At 48.5% G+C, this 17,223-nt stretch overlaps 1 protein-coding gene across 1 annotated transcript; it reads left to right on the top strand.

Moving 5' to 3' along the window:
* The first annotated feature begins 3,536 nt into the window (after window positions 1-3,536).
* On the top strand, window positions 3,537-5,845 carry CLEC11A (C-type lectin domain containing 11A). Its single transcript, XM_003801447.3, has 4 exons — window positions 3,537-3,873; window positions 4,079-4,262; window positions 4,543-4,734; window positions 5,193-5,845. Exons 1-4 carry the CDS (start codon window positions 3,727-3,729, stop codon window positions 5,636-5,638), a joined length of 969 nt encoding a protein of 322 aa, XP_003801495.1. The 5' UTR covers window positions 3,537-3,726; the 3' UTR covers window positions 5,639-5,845.
* The last annotated feature ends 11,378 nt before the right edge of the window (window positions 5,846-17,223 follow it).

The following is a 17,223-nucleotide window of genomic DNA, read 5'->3' as shown; positions in this document are numbered from 1 at the left end:
GCCGCGCCCCTCCTCGCCCGCCCCCGGCTGGGTCCGGCCGGCTCCGGGCGCCGCGTCTCCGCCTGCTCTTCCTCCTCCTCTTCCTCAGGCCGCTGCCGCCGCCCGCTCCGCGCCTCCTCTGCCACCCTTCTCGCTCTCTCGCTCTGGCTGTCTCTCCCTCACCCTGTCTCTCTCTCCCTCCCTTTCTCCCTTCCTCCCCTCCCTCCGCCCTCTCCCCTCCCTCCGGGAGCCGGCGGCAGAGACATCGCCCCTCCCCGCGCCCCCAAACCTCGCCCATCCCCCTACCGCCGACTCCGCCCCCTACCCCTTCCCTCCCCCACGACTCGTCTCCACCTCCCGGTCCCCAAATTCTGACTCCACCCCTGCTTGCTCTCATACCCCAGCGAGGGGGTCCAGGCCCTCTAAGGGTGCCTCATACACACCCTGGGACTGCCCCCTCCCAGAGAGCTTCCCACCTCTACTTAGGTGGGGTGCAAGAAATATTTGTTGTCAGAATGCACATCCCCATGTTGGCTCATGAGGGCTATAGATTCCTGTCCTGTTCCCCCAAACACACAACACGCACCTTCCACCTAGGCATAGCAGCAAGGCACCCATGGACACCTCTGGGACAGGCCCACATTCTCCTGAGACACAGATGCACAGAGTCACCAGCTGGCACAGCACCTGCAGACATCCTCCCACATACACACTCTCCAGGGTATGCACACCCAGACGCGGTGCACCTGGGGGCACACTACTATGTACATGTCACACCCCTGCACCAGGGCATACATGCAGCACAGTGCAGTATTTGCCTGCTACACACAGTATGCAGGCAGGTACACATATTCACGTCTCACAGCCCTGATGAGGACACCCAGCCCTGCAGGGAGGCATGTTCATACCTTCCCACCACAGGGCCTGCCTCACTGTCCATCACACCAGTATGAACACACCTGTGTAGATGCACAACCCTGTGCCAGAGCTCCCCACAAAGGTGCTCAGTGATCGCTGGCACTTCTGAGCACCTTTATGTGCCAGGCCCAGGGACATTTGCTATTCCCATTTTCTAGAGGGCACAGAGAGGTTAATTTGGCCAAGGTCAATCAACTATCAAGAGGTGGTGTCAAGGAATAGGGAAGGGCAGGCTGGCTTCAAAGACTGCTATTGTGCACTATTGGGCGCCCCATAGTTGCATCTCCTTGTTCAGACATCCCCAGCCATCTCCTCAGAGCTTACCCATGTGTGTGTGCATATGCACCTGTGGCCAACTGTATGCAGACAGCTCACTCATGCCCAGGAACATCCACAGAGACAAGACAGATCCCATAGGGCAGCTGTTAGTGGACCCTGAGTCCAGACTTTCACCTTCTCCCAGCTCCAAGGGTACCTCTAGGGCCTCTAGCCCATCATAGAAAGCAGTTCTGGGCAGTCCCTGGGTTCCCCTTCAGCTGCCGGCTCTCCAGGGTACCCTGGTAGGAACTGGAGCAGGTGCTTGCCCAGCCTGGGGTGGTAAGCAGCTGGGCCTGGAGAGAGAACAGCTGCCTATGTGGGTGCCAGCAGTGAGAGAGGCTGTGCACCCCTCCCTCTACAGTTTACAAGGCCTTTCCCAACCTATTCATTATCTCTCAAAGTCTCTAACCCCCTGATGCAGGGCCCCTGAGCCTCCAGTGGGTACCTGAGAGGCCGTGAGCAGCCTGCCCAAGGTCACTCTGCCCTCTGTGTACCAGGCTTTCTTGGAAAACAGAAGGCTGGATATGTTGATTTCCAAGGCCCCTCCTGGGGCATCAGGCATTCAAGGGCAGATGCCCTGCTCTTGCTTAGAGCCAGAAGCCTTGGCTAGCTGCCTCCACGCAGGTGACCTCCAACAGGCCACACTATCCCCTCTCAGAGCCTTGGTTTCCTCATTTGAAGAGCAGACCCAGTGATGCATGGCTGGTGAGCTCCATGCTTATTGGCACAACCAGCCAAGCCCAAAGGAAAAGCCCTGTGTGACTCATGGGCTTGGGACAGAGGGTAATGGCATGGCCTCCTGCTTCCCTTATCTCCAGCCACTTCCTACCTCCCTTTACCACCTCCACACTGGGAACTAGGCTGCCACCTGAACACAAAGGTCAAGCCTCTGGGCCTTTGATGAAGCCATTACCCACCAGAAATGGCTACTTCCTCCCACAAGATTGGTTTTGGGCACCTACCAAGTGCTAGGTAGATCTGGTCCTAGCTCTGGGAATGCACCAGGGCAGAAGAACCCCTGCCTTCATTGGAAGGGGAAAGACACAAACATCCAAACATCATGCCAGTCTTGATTGTATCAAAAGAATAAAATGGGGTGTTTTGATAAAGTAACTTGCGGAACAGAAGCTTTTTTAGAAAAAGTGGTTGGGGAAGGCCTCTTAGAGCTGAGATCTCAATAATGAGAAGAAGCTGGGGGAAGAACCTTCTAGAAAGAGCAAATTGCTAGTGCAAAGGCTCTGAGGGGGCAATGAGCTTAGCATTCAGGGAACAAAGAAAAGGCCAGGGAGGACAGGAGGAGAGGAGGGGAATGAGGTTGCAGAGCTGTGAGGGGTTCCTCCCTCCCAGCCCTGAGCTAAGCCAGGCAGTGCTGACTGAGGGCAGGGTTTGGCTTCCCTCCTGCTTATGATGGGAAGGTGGAGGAACAGGGGAGTGGGGAGTGATGTGGTCTGATTTATGGTTTGGAAGAATTACTCTGGCTGCAGCAAGCAGCGGGGATTGGAGGGGCTCAGGAGGAAGGAAAGAGGGGGAGGGCAGGGAGACAGCAACTGCAGTGGTCCAGGCTGGGATGAGGCAGCTGGAATGCTCAGAGCTCTCTGTGTACTCAGCCCTGGAGAAACCTTCCCTGATGGCTCTGCCCCACTCCCTCAGCCTGGGGGCCTATTTGGCTGCAGGTCTGTAAGCAGCTAGAGACCCCAACATCACCCTGCCCAGGGCCCCACCTGCAGAAAGCTTCTAGTAAAGTGGGGCTAATGAATCCTGGAGATCCACCTTTCAGGACTGTGTACACGACACACACATGCTTTCCACCTGTGTCCCCACAGACATGCACACACACTCACTCTGATCTCAGAAAAAGGGTCTGGAAGGTAGGATGGGTGATCTGGGGGCAGGAGGCACCCTGGAACCTGAGAGTGGAGAAAGATATCCTATATCAGGGTGTGTGGGTGATAGTGGCCACAAAATAACAACAAGCTCAATGAGACCCTGAAGTCTGCCCCCTCCTTAGGAATGGCAGAGGGGGTGATGCAGAGGAGCAGGGCTGAGCCTCTACACAGCACCATTGCCCAGTTGGTCCTAAGTTGGTTCCTGGGTTGAGGCTGGGGCCCGCTGAGGATTTGTCTGGAGAGTCAGCTTCATTCTCTTCCTAACCGTCTGAGCTTTTGGCCAGGGCAGAAGGAAAGAGCAGGGCGGAAGTGAACTCTGGAAAGTGGAAAGAGGGGCGTGTGTGAGAAGACCCAAGGCGGGATCCAGGCTTTGGAACGTTAGAGGTTTCCGGCCACAAAGGCAGGGCCTCCAGGGAGCAGAGAAGGGCGGGGAGAGACACACTCAGAAGAGCAAAGGAGACCAGTGGACTGGACCAACGCAAGAGTTGGGAGGAGAGGGATAGGAAGAAAGAAACTGGGAAAGCCAGAACCAGGGGGTGGCTAGTGATCTACACAAAGGGCAGGAGTGCTTGCCAGTCCCTAGAGAACACCCTATTGCCCCAAACATCAAGACATCTGTAACCTGATGCATGCAGCCTGGTTTTTGGGAGCCTTGGTTATCTCCCAGCTCTTGGGCTTTGGCCATGGGGCTCGGGAAGCTGAGAGGGAATGGGAGGGAGGCTGGGGAGGCACCCTGGAGGAGGAGCAGGAGAGGGAGGCCCTGATGCTGAAGGTGAGCTATAGCTTGTCAGATCTCTGGGGAGCTTGGGAGAGGGTATTTCAGGGCCAGGGTAATGGGCAAGGAGGAAATGAGACAGGTTCAGAGGATGGGGGGGATGGATTCAGAGAGAGGACTGGGGGGCACAGAGTGAGTTTAGAGGGCAGCAAGGGGCATCTGGGGAGGCAGGTTGGGGCTGATCACCCCTCCCCAACCCCAGCATTTGCAGGAAGCCCTGGGATTGCCTGCAGGGAGGGAGGAAGAGAATCCTGTTGGAAGCCCTGAAGGTGAAGGGATCAGAGACACCGAAGACGACCAGGGGGAGGAAGAGGAGGAAGTAACAACAACCCCCTTCTCCAGCCCCAGCCCCTCTCCCACTCCTGAGGACACCGTAACTTATATCTGTGAGTAACCAGAAGTCCCACCCTGCCCCCAGACCTCCGCGATCACTTTCACGAAAATGAATCATCAGATCAGTAGCCTTTCAGTTGCCCACCACCCAGCCCAGAGCCCCCACATCCCTAGGGGTCGCCTCGCAAGAGCCAGGACCACCCTACCTTCCAGGAGTCCCGATCTCCCCCAGCCCCGCCCTCAGGAGCCCTAGGTCCAGATTCCCCCAGGTACTCGGGTCTTCCAAATAAACTCCCAGGGTCCCCCTCTAACGTGAGCCCCGTCTGTCCGCAGTGGGCCGCCTGGCTGGCCTGGACGCAGGCCTGCACCAGCTGCATGTCCGTCTGCACGCCTTGGACACTCGTGTGGTGGAGCTGACCCGGGGGCTGCGGCAGCTGCGGGAGGCGGCTGGCGACACCCGCGATGCCGTGCAAGCCCTGCAGGAGGCGCAGCGCAGCGCCGAGCGGGAGCACGGCCGTTTGGAGGGTGAGTCCACGCTGCGCGGAGCGGGAAAAATGGGATGATCTGGGCCACGTGGGGTACTGGGGAGTGGACTGACACCCGAGAGATCTGAAGCGAGGTGAGGAACCTCAGTGTCAGGGGAGAGAGCGTCCCTGAAAAGCTGGATGTATTGGCGCATGGGGAGGGTGAATCCAGGAAGCAGGGCGGGATGTGGGAGAGGCTCTCCTCTTGCTCCTAGCCGCGTGGACCCCACTGGAGCCGCGCCACGCCCCCTAAATCCCCGCCCACAAAATATGGCCCCACCCTGGCGGGACTGATTCTCCGCCTTATTGCTCTGGGCGGCTCTGGCTCCGCCTCCTCCCAGCCCGCCCCTTGGAGGCCCTGACCCCGCCTCCTTCCTACCCCGCGGCATCCTGGCCCCTACTTCTCCCCGCCCCCGAGAGCCAAGAGCCTGCCTCCTTTTCGCCCCGCCCCGCCCTCAGGCTGCCTAAAGGGGCTGCGCCTTGGCCACAAGTGTTTCCTGCTCTCGCGTGACTTCGAGGCGCAGGCTTCAGCGCAGGCGCGATGCACGGCGCGGGGAGGGAGCCTGGCGCAGCCGGCAGACCGCCAGCAGATGGAAGCGCTCGCTCGCTACCTGCGCGCGGCGCTCGCTCCCTACAACTGGCCGGTGTGGTTGGGCGTGCACGACCGGCGTGCCGAGGGCCTCTACCTCTTCGAAAACGGCCAGCGCGTGTCCTTCTTCGCCTGGCACCGCGCGCCCCGCCCCGAGCCAGGCGCCCGGTCCAGCGCTACGCCGCACCCGCTCAGCCCCGACCAGCCCAACGGCGGGGCGCTCGAGAACTGCGTGGCGCAGGCTTCGGATGACGGCTCCTGGTGGGACCACGACTGTGAGCGGCGCCTTTACTACGTCTGCGAGTTCCCCTTCTAGATGGGCCGGTCCCAGCCTCTCCCACCACCCTCCGAGAACACCCTTTCCTCCGAGTCCGTGGATGGACGTGTGTCCCCCACCCTCCGTCTGGGCACTCCTGGGAGGGCTCCTCTGGGGCCGGAATCCCTCCGTGGCCATGTGGTTCCTTGAAGCGGCGGGCACTAGGCTAGGTCCGGTGCTAATAAAGCCTTGTGGAATCTGACTTGAGGGGCAGTGGAGGCGATTTTGGCCTTTTAACATGCCGCTGGGGAAGCTAGGAATGGCCAGATCCTGGCCTTTTGGTCCCTGTCCTGCTTTTACGGATATTTTAGTCCCAGAATCAGAGTGATGGAGAACATGTGCATATGGATATACGGTCATCTGCTCCTTTGCACTGATGGCCAGAGTACATACGTGTACACGCTGCAAACACTTTAACCTTTGTGGTGCCCCATCTCTTGGCCTTTGGGATCCAGTGCCAGTCAGTCATTGTTCTATGCCTTGGCTTTGGTCCTGGTCAAAGAGATCTGGGAAACATGAAGGAGCTAAGGGCTCTGATAAGTCCTGCAAGAAAGAGTCTGTTTAATTTTGTTTAGTATGTACCAAACTTGTTTCCTTAGGTGGTGCCGTTTCATGTAATATTAGGCCTTGGTCTGAGATGTGGGACTTCCTTTCCTCCCCACCCAGGACCATAGGTGGAGACACAGACTTAAGGACTTACCCAACCTTGAAGCTTATGCTCCAACCCAATACTCCGTTCTTTACTTTCTCCCTGTGAGACCATGAGCCTGAGTCAGTTTCCTCATCTGAAGGTGGGCACAGGGCTCTCCCTCCTACTTTGTATGGCTCTTGGGATGTTGAGGTAAGGCCAGAGAAATATGCATTTGGGAAATGAGCCACATGCTACCTTCCTCCCTCTCTAGATTTTTTTTTTTGAGACAGAGCCTCAAGCTGTTGCCCTGGGTAGAGTGATGTGGCATCACAGCTCACAGCAATCTCCCAACTCCTGGGCTTAAGCGATTCTCCTGCCTCCACCTCCCAAGTAGCTGGGACTACAGGCACCGGCCACAATGTCTGGCCATTTTTTGTTGCAGCCATCATTGTTGTTTGGCGGGCCCAGGCTGGATTTGAATCCGCCAGCTCAGGTGTATGTGGCTGGCACCTTAGCCACTTGAGCCACAGGTGCTGAGCCCCTCTCTAGTTTTTCTATTTTTTCCCTGGAGGCATTGAAGACACCCAGGAGTTGGGACAGTCTGGCCTCAGCATTTCGGACAGCACTATTTGGGGGGGGGGTGGCATCATGGAGCCCAGGAATAGGGATGTTACCTTGTCTGTCCTTATATCTTTGCCCCTTCTTCTCTCTTAGCTGTGGCACCACCTCCCAAAGCATCACCATTGAACCTCCTGAGAGGAGCAGCCATCCCTATCATCTTGAGAAGAGATCACTTACCCTTGTTCCCTCAGGAGTCATATCTCAGCCTCATAGCCTCATAGGAAGTACAGGATTGGGCTGGAGGGAGGGGATGACTGGCCTGTGATCAGAAGAGCTTCAATCAGGGAACTTCAATCAGGGAATTTTAAGACCTTGCTTAAAATTCTTCCCACTCTAAGCTTCAGTTTTCCTAGGGTGGAGGTGGGCAGCAGGACATCTCGTAGCCAAACAGAGAGCAGATGGGTAAACACTGATGAATACCTAATATTTCCTGGAAGGGCCCCTGCCCTCACAGAGCTTCTATTCTAGGAAGTATGTGGGCAGGAAGCTTAGTAGTTACCTCCCTGGATTCTGCAGTCAGATGATCCAGGTTCTAATCCTACCTCAGTCACTTACCTACTGGGTAAACATGAGTGAGAAATAACCCTGCTATTTCTCAGTGTCCCATATGTGCAACAGGCATAATAATATCCATCTCCTAGAATAGTGTCAGGCACAGAGGGGTCTTTGCCAATACCCATATCTGAGCCTTACTGAGCAATTCAACCTCACCTTCCCCTCTGCAGGCTCTCTGCAGATATTGTGCATTTGCACATGCGGAGATCCTTGTCCTCCCCTTCTCTATGGGGATGAACACCCACTTCCAAGAATTGGCTAACATGGCACTCCAAACAACTAACTTTTCACCCCATCCTATGGGGTTAGGGCCCCCTTTAGTGCCTCAAAACTGCCGGATCCTCTCCTGACCCAGCCCAGATCAGTATAGGGGACACCCCGAGTGGGGATGGGAGACAGGAGTGGGTATGACCAACTCCATGTCCCCAGCATCTCCTGGCACATGGGAGCCCTTTGGATGAAACTGCCTGGGTAAGAGAAGCTGGAGGCGGTGAAATAAGTCAGATCTCTGTTGCTTTTTCTCCTTGGCCTCCCCCAGGCTGGGGTCAGACACCTCTTCTGGTTTCCCACAGGGTCTGGAGCTTTCACATCACTTTAGGTGCCACTGTCTGGTTCATGTGTGTCTCCCTGTACAGGGCTTAGGGTTACCACACCAACTCTAGGGACAAGGTTGTGGGCTTGCAGAGTGGTCCAAAATGGGGAGTGGAGAGCATCTACAAGGGCTGTTTATGCACCAGAACAGCACACCTATATAAGTGCAGCATTCGGTGTTGATTCCTGACTCCAGACTGCGTGTGGAAAAACTACCCTCTCTAGGAAGACTTCAGGCCTCCTGTGGCACTGAGATTGCCAATACTCCTTCCTTGACTCTAAGAGCAGCACCTGCGGTTTGCGAGGCTAGAGCCATAGGCCAAGGGAAGCCTCAACAGCTGATTGGGATCGATGTGTTAAGGGGCCCCAGGGAAGTAGTAAAGAAGGGCAAGAGGCTGGAGATAATCCAACCGAGAAGGAAGAACCAGCGTCCGCAGGGGCTTGCAGAACTACAAATCCCAGGAGGCCGAGCAGCGGGCTTCTTACCCGCCCCCAGCCACGTTTTCCTGCAATCTCCAGTGAGTGACTAAAGTCATCTCTCAAGTTCCACTCCCCCCTTTTACGTGAGGTTCTTCTACTCGTCTCCGAAGCCTGAATGCCACGCCCCTCGCAGTGAGGCCAGAGAGCCACGCTCTCCAATCAGCGCTCAGGCCCCGTCCCTCCTTCGTGTGGTCTCGCCTTGAGGTACTTTGGGAAGTGTAGTCCAGTCGCGTGGCCGCTGGTAGGAAAGCCCAAAGCCTCCTGGTCTTTAACATTCTCCCTACACTGTCATCAGCGCTTCGATCTTTGAGTCAGGTTTTTCAAAACACGAGTGGATTTCCATGGGTAGATCATAACTTTTTAAAAATGTGAAATAGGGTGGTGCCTGTGGCTCAGTGAGTAGGGCGCTGGCCCCATATACCGAGGGTGGGGAGTTCAAACCCGGCCCCGGTGAACTGCAACAAAAAAATAGCCGGGCGTTGTGGTCCCAGCTACTCGGGAGGCTGAGACAAAAAAAATCACCTAAGCCCAAGAGTTGGAGGTTGCTGTGAGCTGTGTGACACCACAGCGCTCTCACTCTACGGAGGGCAATGAAGTGAGACTCTGTCTCTACAAAAATAAATAAATAAATATGTGAAATAAAGTCACAGAAAGAATCGGTATGCATTGCAACTAGTAAGAAACATTTCTCAACACTGGGCATCTGAGTATGTACTGAATTAGAATATAAAACTCTACATAAGGCCTGGTGTGGTGGCTCACTCCCATAATCTTAGCACTCTGGGAAGCGGAGGAGGGTAAATTACTTGAGCTAAGGAATTTGAGACCAGCATGAGCTAGAGTAGACCCTGTCTCTAAAAAATAGCTGGGCATTGTGGCAGGAGCCTGTAGTCTCAGCAACTTGGGAGGCTGAGGCAAGACAATCATTTGAGCCCATGAGTTTGAGGTTGCTGTGAGCTATGACATCAGAGCATTCTATCCAGGGTCAGAAAGTGAGATGCTGTCTCAAAAAGAAAACCAAAAACAAAAACAAAAACAAAACCCAAAACAAAACACCCCCCCCCCAAAAAAACAAACCTCTAGATAAAATATGTTCCTTTTTAGCCAGAGTTTCACTATGTTGTCCATGGTAGAGTGTCGTGGTGTCACAGCTCACAGCAACCTCAAACTCTTGGGCTTAAGTGAGTCTTTTGCCTCTGCCTCCCAAGTAGCTGGGACTACAGGCGCCCTCCACCCTGCCTCGGCTATTTTTTCGGTTGTTGTTGTAGTTGTCATTGTTGTTTAGCAGGCCTGGACCCATTCCAACTCACCAGGTCCCGTGTATGTGCTGGCGCCCTGTCCACTGAGCTACAAGTGCCGAGCCCAACCTAGTTCTTAAAATATAACAAAAAACAAAGACAAAATGTTTTTACCTGGAACTAATTTACTTTTTAATAATCTGCACAAATATAAACACTATAACACACACACATATTCTTTTTCTTTTCTTTTTTTTTTTTTTTTGAGACAGAGTCTCACTGTGTCCCCCTGGATAGAGTGCTATGGTGTCACAGCTCACAGCAACCTCATACTCTTGGGCTTAAGTGATCTGCTTGCCTTAGACTCCCAAATAGCTGGGATTACAGGTGCCCACCACAACACCTGGATGAGGATTCACTCTAGCTCAGGCTGGTCTCCAACTCATGAGCTCAGGTGATGCACCCGCCTTGGGCTCCCAGAGTGCTGGGATTACAGATGTGAGCCAACGTGCCTGGACCCACACAAATATTCTTTACCCGAATTTATTTGTTGGTAACTGTTTATCCCACTGCTTTGGCTTTATCATTCTACATATCTACTCACCTGCCCACCCACCCATTCTAGCCCAATCACCAGGGACAAATCAAAGTCAGATTTGTTCACCCATTGCAATAAGGGAAACCATAACCCAGAAGAGGTGATGTGATTGAGTTATGGGACTTGGAGGAAGAGAGAAATTTGGTTGAAACTTAACTGAAACAGGCCAGGAGCCATGGCTCACGCCTGTAAACTTAGCAATCTGGGAGGCCAAGGCAGGTGGACAGCTTGAGCTCCAGACCAGCCTGAACAAAAGTGAGACCCCATCTCTATACTAAAAATAGAAAAACTGAGGTGAGAGGATCATTTGAGCCCAAGAGTTCGAGGTTGCTGTGAGCTATTTTAATGCCAGGGCACTCTACCCAGTGCAACAGCTTGAGACTCTGTATCAAAACAAAAACAAAAACAAAATCTCAACTGAAACAGTGTTTTGATGGGTTCAGAATAAAACAAGAATGTATATAAGTGAGTCAACATCAGGTTTGAACTGCAAAGTGAACCCAGGGTTTTGCTTCCTTAGCATGTTAAGGAACATGTTGTGCCCAGACACTCTTTATTTAAAGCCTGCACCAGGGCTGGAAATTGAAGATTCTTATGTGTCGAAGTGGCTGAGATCTTCCAGGCAAGAAATATCAGGCTGTTTGATTCTTATGGACATACTTTCAAACAGCAAAGTTTCCAACAGTCTGTAATTTTAGAGAAGAAGGTTTTTCAGTGAGTAAAATGGCAGTAGCTCCTTACAAAGCTGCTTAACGTCCTTGGGTGAAATGTTTCCTGGTAACTTTGCAGCTGCCTTCATCTGGGCAGATTTTTAAAGTATTAGCTGGTTTTAGATGCTCAGTATATACATGTATTTCCTGAGGCAGTTAAGGGTTAGTTATACACAGCATGCCACCCTACTTTCTTCAGTGTGTATTTCCTAATAGAGATAGTCTCTCATGTAACCACAGTAATCAACCTCAGTAAATGTAACATTTATGCAATGCTTTTATCTAATCTACTGGTTGTATTCCAATTTTGTCAGTTGACCCAGTGATGTCCTTCATAGCACTTCCCTCTCCAGTTCAGGATCCAATCTGAGGTCAGGCATTGCATTTAGTTGTCACATCTCTTTAGCCTCCTTTACTCTGGAATATTTCCATATTTATGATGTTGACATTTTGGAAAAGCAACTCCTCTCTCTTTTAAAAATAGAAGTTCCACATTTTGAATTTGTCTGATGTTTCCTTATGATGATTAGATTCAGGTTATACATTCTGCACCAGAATATAGGAGGTAAGGAATGTATATATTCTTCTGCAAAGGTATCCCATCTAGATACAGTCAACCTCCAACTGTCCCTCATCTGTAATATTGGTTTTGATCACCCAGCTGAGGTGATACCTAATTCTTCACTGTGTAATTCTTTGCAATTAATAAGCAGCCTATGGGCAGATACTTTAACATCATGCAAATATCTGGCTCCTCATGAAAAATTTCCCCCCAGATTTAGCATCCATTGATGATTCTTCTTTTATCCCATATCTACCATGATGGTTGCAAAATGATGGTTTTCTATCTCTGGTACCAAGATCTCTGTGCCAGGCATGTCCAGTGCCATACAGCCATCTTTGTTTCTTGGTCTTTTGGGCAGACATAGCAACCTGGCTTCTTTATGGAGGCAGGAAAACTGAGGCCATGAGAAGGGTCTGGGATGTTTTCAGCAAAACACTCTGTGTTAAGCCAAATGGCTCAAATATGTATTGGTTAAAGCAATTTAGGATGGAGGTAGCAGACAAATCCACCAGGCAGACACCCCTCTGGGCAGTAGGAGACTCAAAACCCTTCTACTGAAACTGGACCCAAGAACATCTGCTACAGCAGGAAAGGAGGAAGCCAGATGTGCAAAAGCACATCCTAAGGAATTCATGAGGAGCCTGGGTCCAAGAAAACCATCCATGACCTTGTTTTTCTTTTTAGAAAAAGTGAAAGATGAGTTTCAGAGAGTAATTCAGATAATTTCTTTTCTTTTCTTTTCTTTTTTTTTTTTTTGAGACAGTGTCTCATTTTGTCGTCCTTAGTAAAGTGCCATGGTATCATAGCTCCCAGCAACCTCAAACTCTTGGGCTCAAGTGACTCTTTTGCCTCGGCCTCCCAAGTAGCTGGGACTACAGGTGCCCACCACAATGCCTGGCTATTTTGGGGGGACAGAAGTCTTCCTCTTGCTCAGGCTGGTTTCCAACCTGTCAGCTCAGGCAATCCACCTGCCTTGGCCTTCCTGAGGGCTAGGATTACAGGCATGAGCCACCATGCCTGGCCAGTTCAGATAATTTAGCGGCATGCACAAATGCCAGCAAATATCAAGCCTTTGGAGATCTTTGTGCGGCCATATTTCCTCTTCTTAAAAGGATACCACTCAGTTTGGATTAGGGCCCAGTCTAATGGGCTCATTTAACCTTAATCACCTCTTTGGAGACATGTCTCCAAATATAGTTACATTCTGAAGTATTAAAGGTTAGGGTTTCAACATGAATTTTGCGGGGGACATAATTCAGCCCATAACCATATCTTCCCGTATGTTGTCTGCAGCTTGCTATTTAAAGACAAACTTACATTACTAAGATTGTTCACACTGGTGCTTATAGCTATGGTTCATGCGTTTTCACAGTGGTATGGTAAGAAAATGATAAAAAATATAGGGAGAAATAGATGAAATGAATGGGAGAAGAAAAGAAGATTAACAACACCAAAAGCTATTTTAAGATAGACTGACTTGGCAAAACCAATTAAGAAAAAAGAGAGAGGCTGCAAATAAAATACAAACTATAAAATGATGAATAATTATAGCCAGTACAGAGATATAAAAAGTAATGAAATTATATCATGGCTAACTTTGTGCTAACATTCAAAAGCCTAAATGAAGTGGTTAAATTACTAGAAAAATATAAAATGCTAAAATGACACAAAATTAGAGAACTTGAATAAGTTGGTAAGTATTCAAATATTTGAAGTTACAGTCAAAGATTTCCCCTCTCCCCAAAAGAATCCCAGGCACAGATGGTTTTCTAGGCAAGTGATACCAAACATTCAAGGAATGTTTAATTCCTGTCTTATACGAATTATTCTAGAAAATAGCTGGAAAATTATGTAATGGCTGCTTGAATCATTTTTAGATGTTAATGCAATGTCGAGTCCAAAACCACATAAGGACAAGAAAAGAAACTTATAGGTTTATTTCATTTGTGAACGACAATGCAAAAATCCTAAGTCAAATAATAACCTGCTAAATACAACATATCATAATTCATCACAATCAAGTAGGATTTAGCCCCCTAATGCAAAGATGGTTTAAAATTTTTTTAAACAATCATTCAGTGTAAATCAATAGATGAGGGAAGAAAACATGATGATTTCAATTGATGTGGAAAAGTAGTTTGATAAGGCTGTATGTCTATTTATGATTAAAAATTAAAACACTTGGGGCGATGCCTGTGGCTCAGTGGGTAAGGCGCTGGCTCCATGTACCAAGGGTGGCAGGTTCAAAACCGGCCCTGGCCAAACTGCAACAAAAAAAATAGCTGGGCATTGTGGTGTGCCCCTGTAGTCCCAGCTACTCAGGAGGCTGAACCAAAAGAATTGCCTAAGCCCAAGAGCTGGAGGTTGTTGTGAGCTGTGACACCACGGCACTCTACCGAAGGCAACAAAATGAGACTCTGTCTCTAAAAAAAAAAAAAAAATTAAAACACTTAGCAAACTAGAAAAAAGAGAACTCTTACCTTCATAAAGCTTCCAGCAAACACCATGGAAATTTTTTTTGTTTGTTTTTTAGACAGAATCTCACTCTGTTGCCTCAGGCTAGAGTACCATGGCCTTAGCCTATCTCACAGCAACTTCAGACTCCTGGTTTCAAGCGGTTCTCCTACTGCAGCCTCTTGAGTAGCTGGGACTACAGGTGCCCACCACAATGCCCAGCTAACTTTTCTTTTCTTTTTTTTTTTTTAGAGACAGAGTCTCACTTTATTACCCTTGGTAGAGTGCATGGCGTCATAGCTCACAGCAACCTCCAACTCCTGGGCTTAGGCGATTCTCTTGCCTCAGCCTCCCAAGTAGCTGGGACTACAGGCGCCCGCCACAAAGACCTGGCTACTTTTTTGTTGCAGTTTGGCTGGTGTCGGGTTTGAACCTACCACCCTCGGTGTATGGGGCTGGCGCCCTACTCACTGAGCCACAGGTGCTGCCCAATTTTCTATTTTTAATAGAGTTGGGGTTGAATTTTTGGTCAGGCTGGTTTGAACTTCTGAACTTTTGAGCTCAAGTGATCCTCCAGCTTCAGCCTCTCAGAGTACTAGGATTATAGGAGTGAGCCACTGTGTCCAGCCTACCATAGAAATTTTGGATGCCTTTTCTTTTAGGTCAAGGACAGACTAGATGTCCTCATCATACGGTCCTTTATATAGGACTTTATGTAGGACTGTATATAAGTTCTGAGTAATGCTTTATTGAAACAGAAAGAAATAAGAGGTGTATAGGAATTGAGAAAGCTGTCAGTATTTGAACATGACATAATTGTGTACCCAGTAAAACCAATAAATCAACAGATAGACCTATCAGAACAGCTTGGTGCTGGTATCTCAGTGGTTAGGGTGCCAGCTATAGCTGGGTTGACCCCAGCCCAGGCCTGCTAAACAACAATGACAACAACAACAAAAATAACTGGGCATTGTGGCAGGCACCTGTAGTCCCAGCTACTTGGGAAACTGAGGCAAGAGAATCACTTAAGCCCAAAAGTTTGAGGTTGCTGTGAGCTGTGACGCCACGGCACTCTACTGAAGGTAACGTAGTCTCAAAAAAAAAAAAAAACCTATCAGAGCAAATAATAAGAGATATTGACAAGGTCTCCAGTTAGAAGATTAATCTATAAAAATCATTAAAATATACCATACACAAGCTTATCAAAAGGTAGAAATCCTCTAGAAAAGAGTAAAGAAGAATACATAAAAATTGTGGAGAAAACTTAATCTCAAGAACCTTGAAGATGATTTGAATAAAAACAAAGACATTGTCTGTTCTTGGGGAGCCAAAACCTCATAAATAATTTGTAGATTTAATAGTGTTGCAAGCAAATTTCCACTTGCTTTTATTTTTAACAGCTGTAGATTCACATAAAATTCATACATTTAGAGTATACAGTTCAGTGGTTCTTAGTGTATTCATAGGTATGTGTAACCATCATAGCAGTCAACTTTAGAACATTTTCACCACCTCACAAAGATGTCTGGCACCCTTGAGCTCTCATCCCTCTCTCTCCCCAGTTTCCCTCACTCTGCGCCAGCCCTAAGAAATCACTAATTTACTTTTTGTCTCTACAGATTTGCCTATGATGAACATTTCCTATGGACGGAATCATAAACTCTGTGGTCTTTTGAGACTGGCTTCTTTCACTTAGCATCCTGTTTTTAAGGTTCATCCATGCTGTAGTGTCTATTAGTACTTCATTCCTTTTTTCGTTTTGTTTTGTTTTTTTGAGACAAAGTCTCACTATGTGGCCCTTGGTAGAGTGCCAAGGCGTTACAGCTCACAGCAACCCCAACTCTTGGGTTTAAGTGATTCTCTTGCCTCAGCCTCCCAAGTAGCTGAGACTAAAGGTGCCCACCACAACGCCCGGCTATTTTTTTGTTGCAGTTGTTGTTTGGCAGACCTGGGCCAGGTTCGAACCCTCCAGCCCTGGTGTATGTGTCCGGCTCCCTAGCCGCTGAGTTACAGGCACTGAGCTGGTACTTCATTGCTTTTTGTGGCCAAAAAAGATTTCATTGTATGAGTAGACCAGATTTTGTTTATCCATTCATCAGTTGATGGAAGTTTGAGTTGCTTTTACCTTTTGATGATTATAATGGTGCTAGGAGCAAGCATACAAGTTTCTTGTATGGACATATGTATTCCTTCCTTTTAAGTATGTACCTAGGATTAGACTTGCTGGATCATATGGTAACTCTATGTTTAACTTTTTGAGGAACTGCCAGACTGTTTTCCAAAGTGGCTGCACTATTTTACATTTCCACCAGCAATGTCTAAAAGTTCCAACTTCTCTACATCCTTGCTAACGCTTGTCATTATCTGACTTTTTATTCGAACCAGTCTGTTGGGTGTGAAGTGGTACCTCTTTGAGGTTTTTGTTTGCATTTCCATAATGGCTAATCTTCTTTGGAAAATGTCCATTCAAATTATTTGCCCATTTAAAACTTGGGTTGTCTTTTTATTAATGAGGTATAAGAGTTCTTCATATATTCTATATTTTTAGTGTTGCTTTAAGGGTTATGATATATATTTTAATTTACCAAAATCAGTTTCAGACTTTTACTAGTTTAATTTCAATGAGATATAGAATGATTATTACTATATAGGTCTATTTCCTTTCCTTTCTTATTGTAGTATTATTGTTATACACATTAATATTTACAGCTCATTGTTATAATTATTACTTTATCATTTGTCATGATTTCCTTAACTGAATAACAGCGATAAATACATTTGCAATAAAATATATTGCAAGGACATAACATTTATATACTATACATCCAACAATAAATTATACATATTTTATACAGTTGCTTTGGAAATCTGTTACAGGTATGAGAAGAAAGGGGATAAATATGGCTTTTAACTGTCTTTTATAGTTACACAATTACTTTTACAAGTATTCTTTTTTAAATGTGGATTTGGATTCCTGTGTTAATGTGAATTTCTGTTTCTTTAACCTGAAGAACTTCCTTTAGTATTTCTTATAAGATGGATCTGTTAACAATAAATTCTCTGTTTTTATCTATCTGGTAATGTCTTTAATTCACTTTCATGTTTGATTTTTCTTTTTCTTTTCTTTTTTTTTTTTTTTTTT

This window comes from Otolemur garnettii, unplaced genomic scaffold (genome assembly GCF_000181295.1).
Source record: "Otolemur garnettii isolate 467f Iridium unplaced genomic scaffold, OtoGar3 scaffold00211, whole genome shotgun sequence".
NCBI classification, from domain to species: domain Eukaryota; kingdom Metazoa; phylum Chordata; class Mammalia; order Primates; family Galagidae; genus Otolemur; species Otolemur garnettii.
The sequence above is the reverse complement of the archived record's forward strand: the minus strand, read 5'-3'. Positions and strand labels throughout refer to the sequence as shown.

Excerpts from the sequence above, each read along its gene's own strand:
- CLEC11A (XM_003801447.3), top strand. The coding sequence starts at position 3,727 with ATGCATGCAGCCTGGTTTTTGGGAGCCTTGGTTATCTCCCAGCTCTTG. Across the intron at positions 4,263-4,542 it reads GGACACCGTAACTTATATCT|TGGGCCGCCTGGCTGGCCTG; the intron begins GTGAGTAACCAG and ends GTCTGTCCGCAG. Across the intron at positions 4,735-5,192 it reads GGAGCACGGCCGTTTGGAGG|GCTGCCTAAAGGGGCTGCGC; the intron begins GTGAGTCCACGC and ends CCCCGCCCTCAG.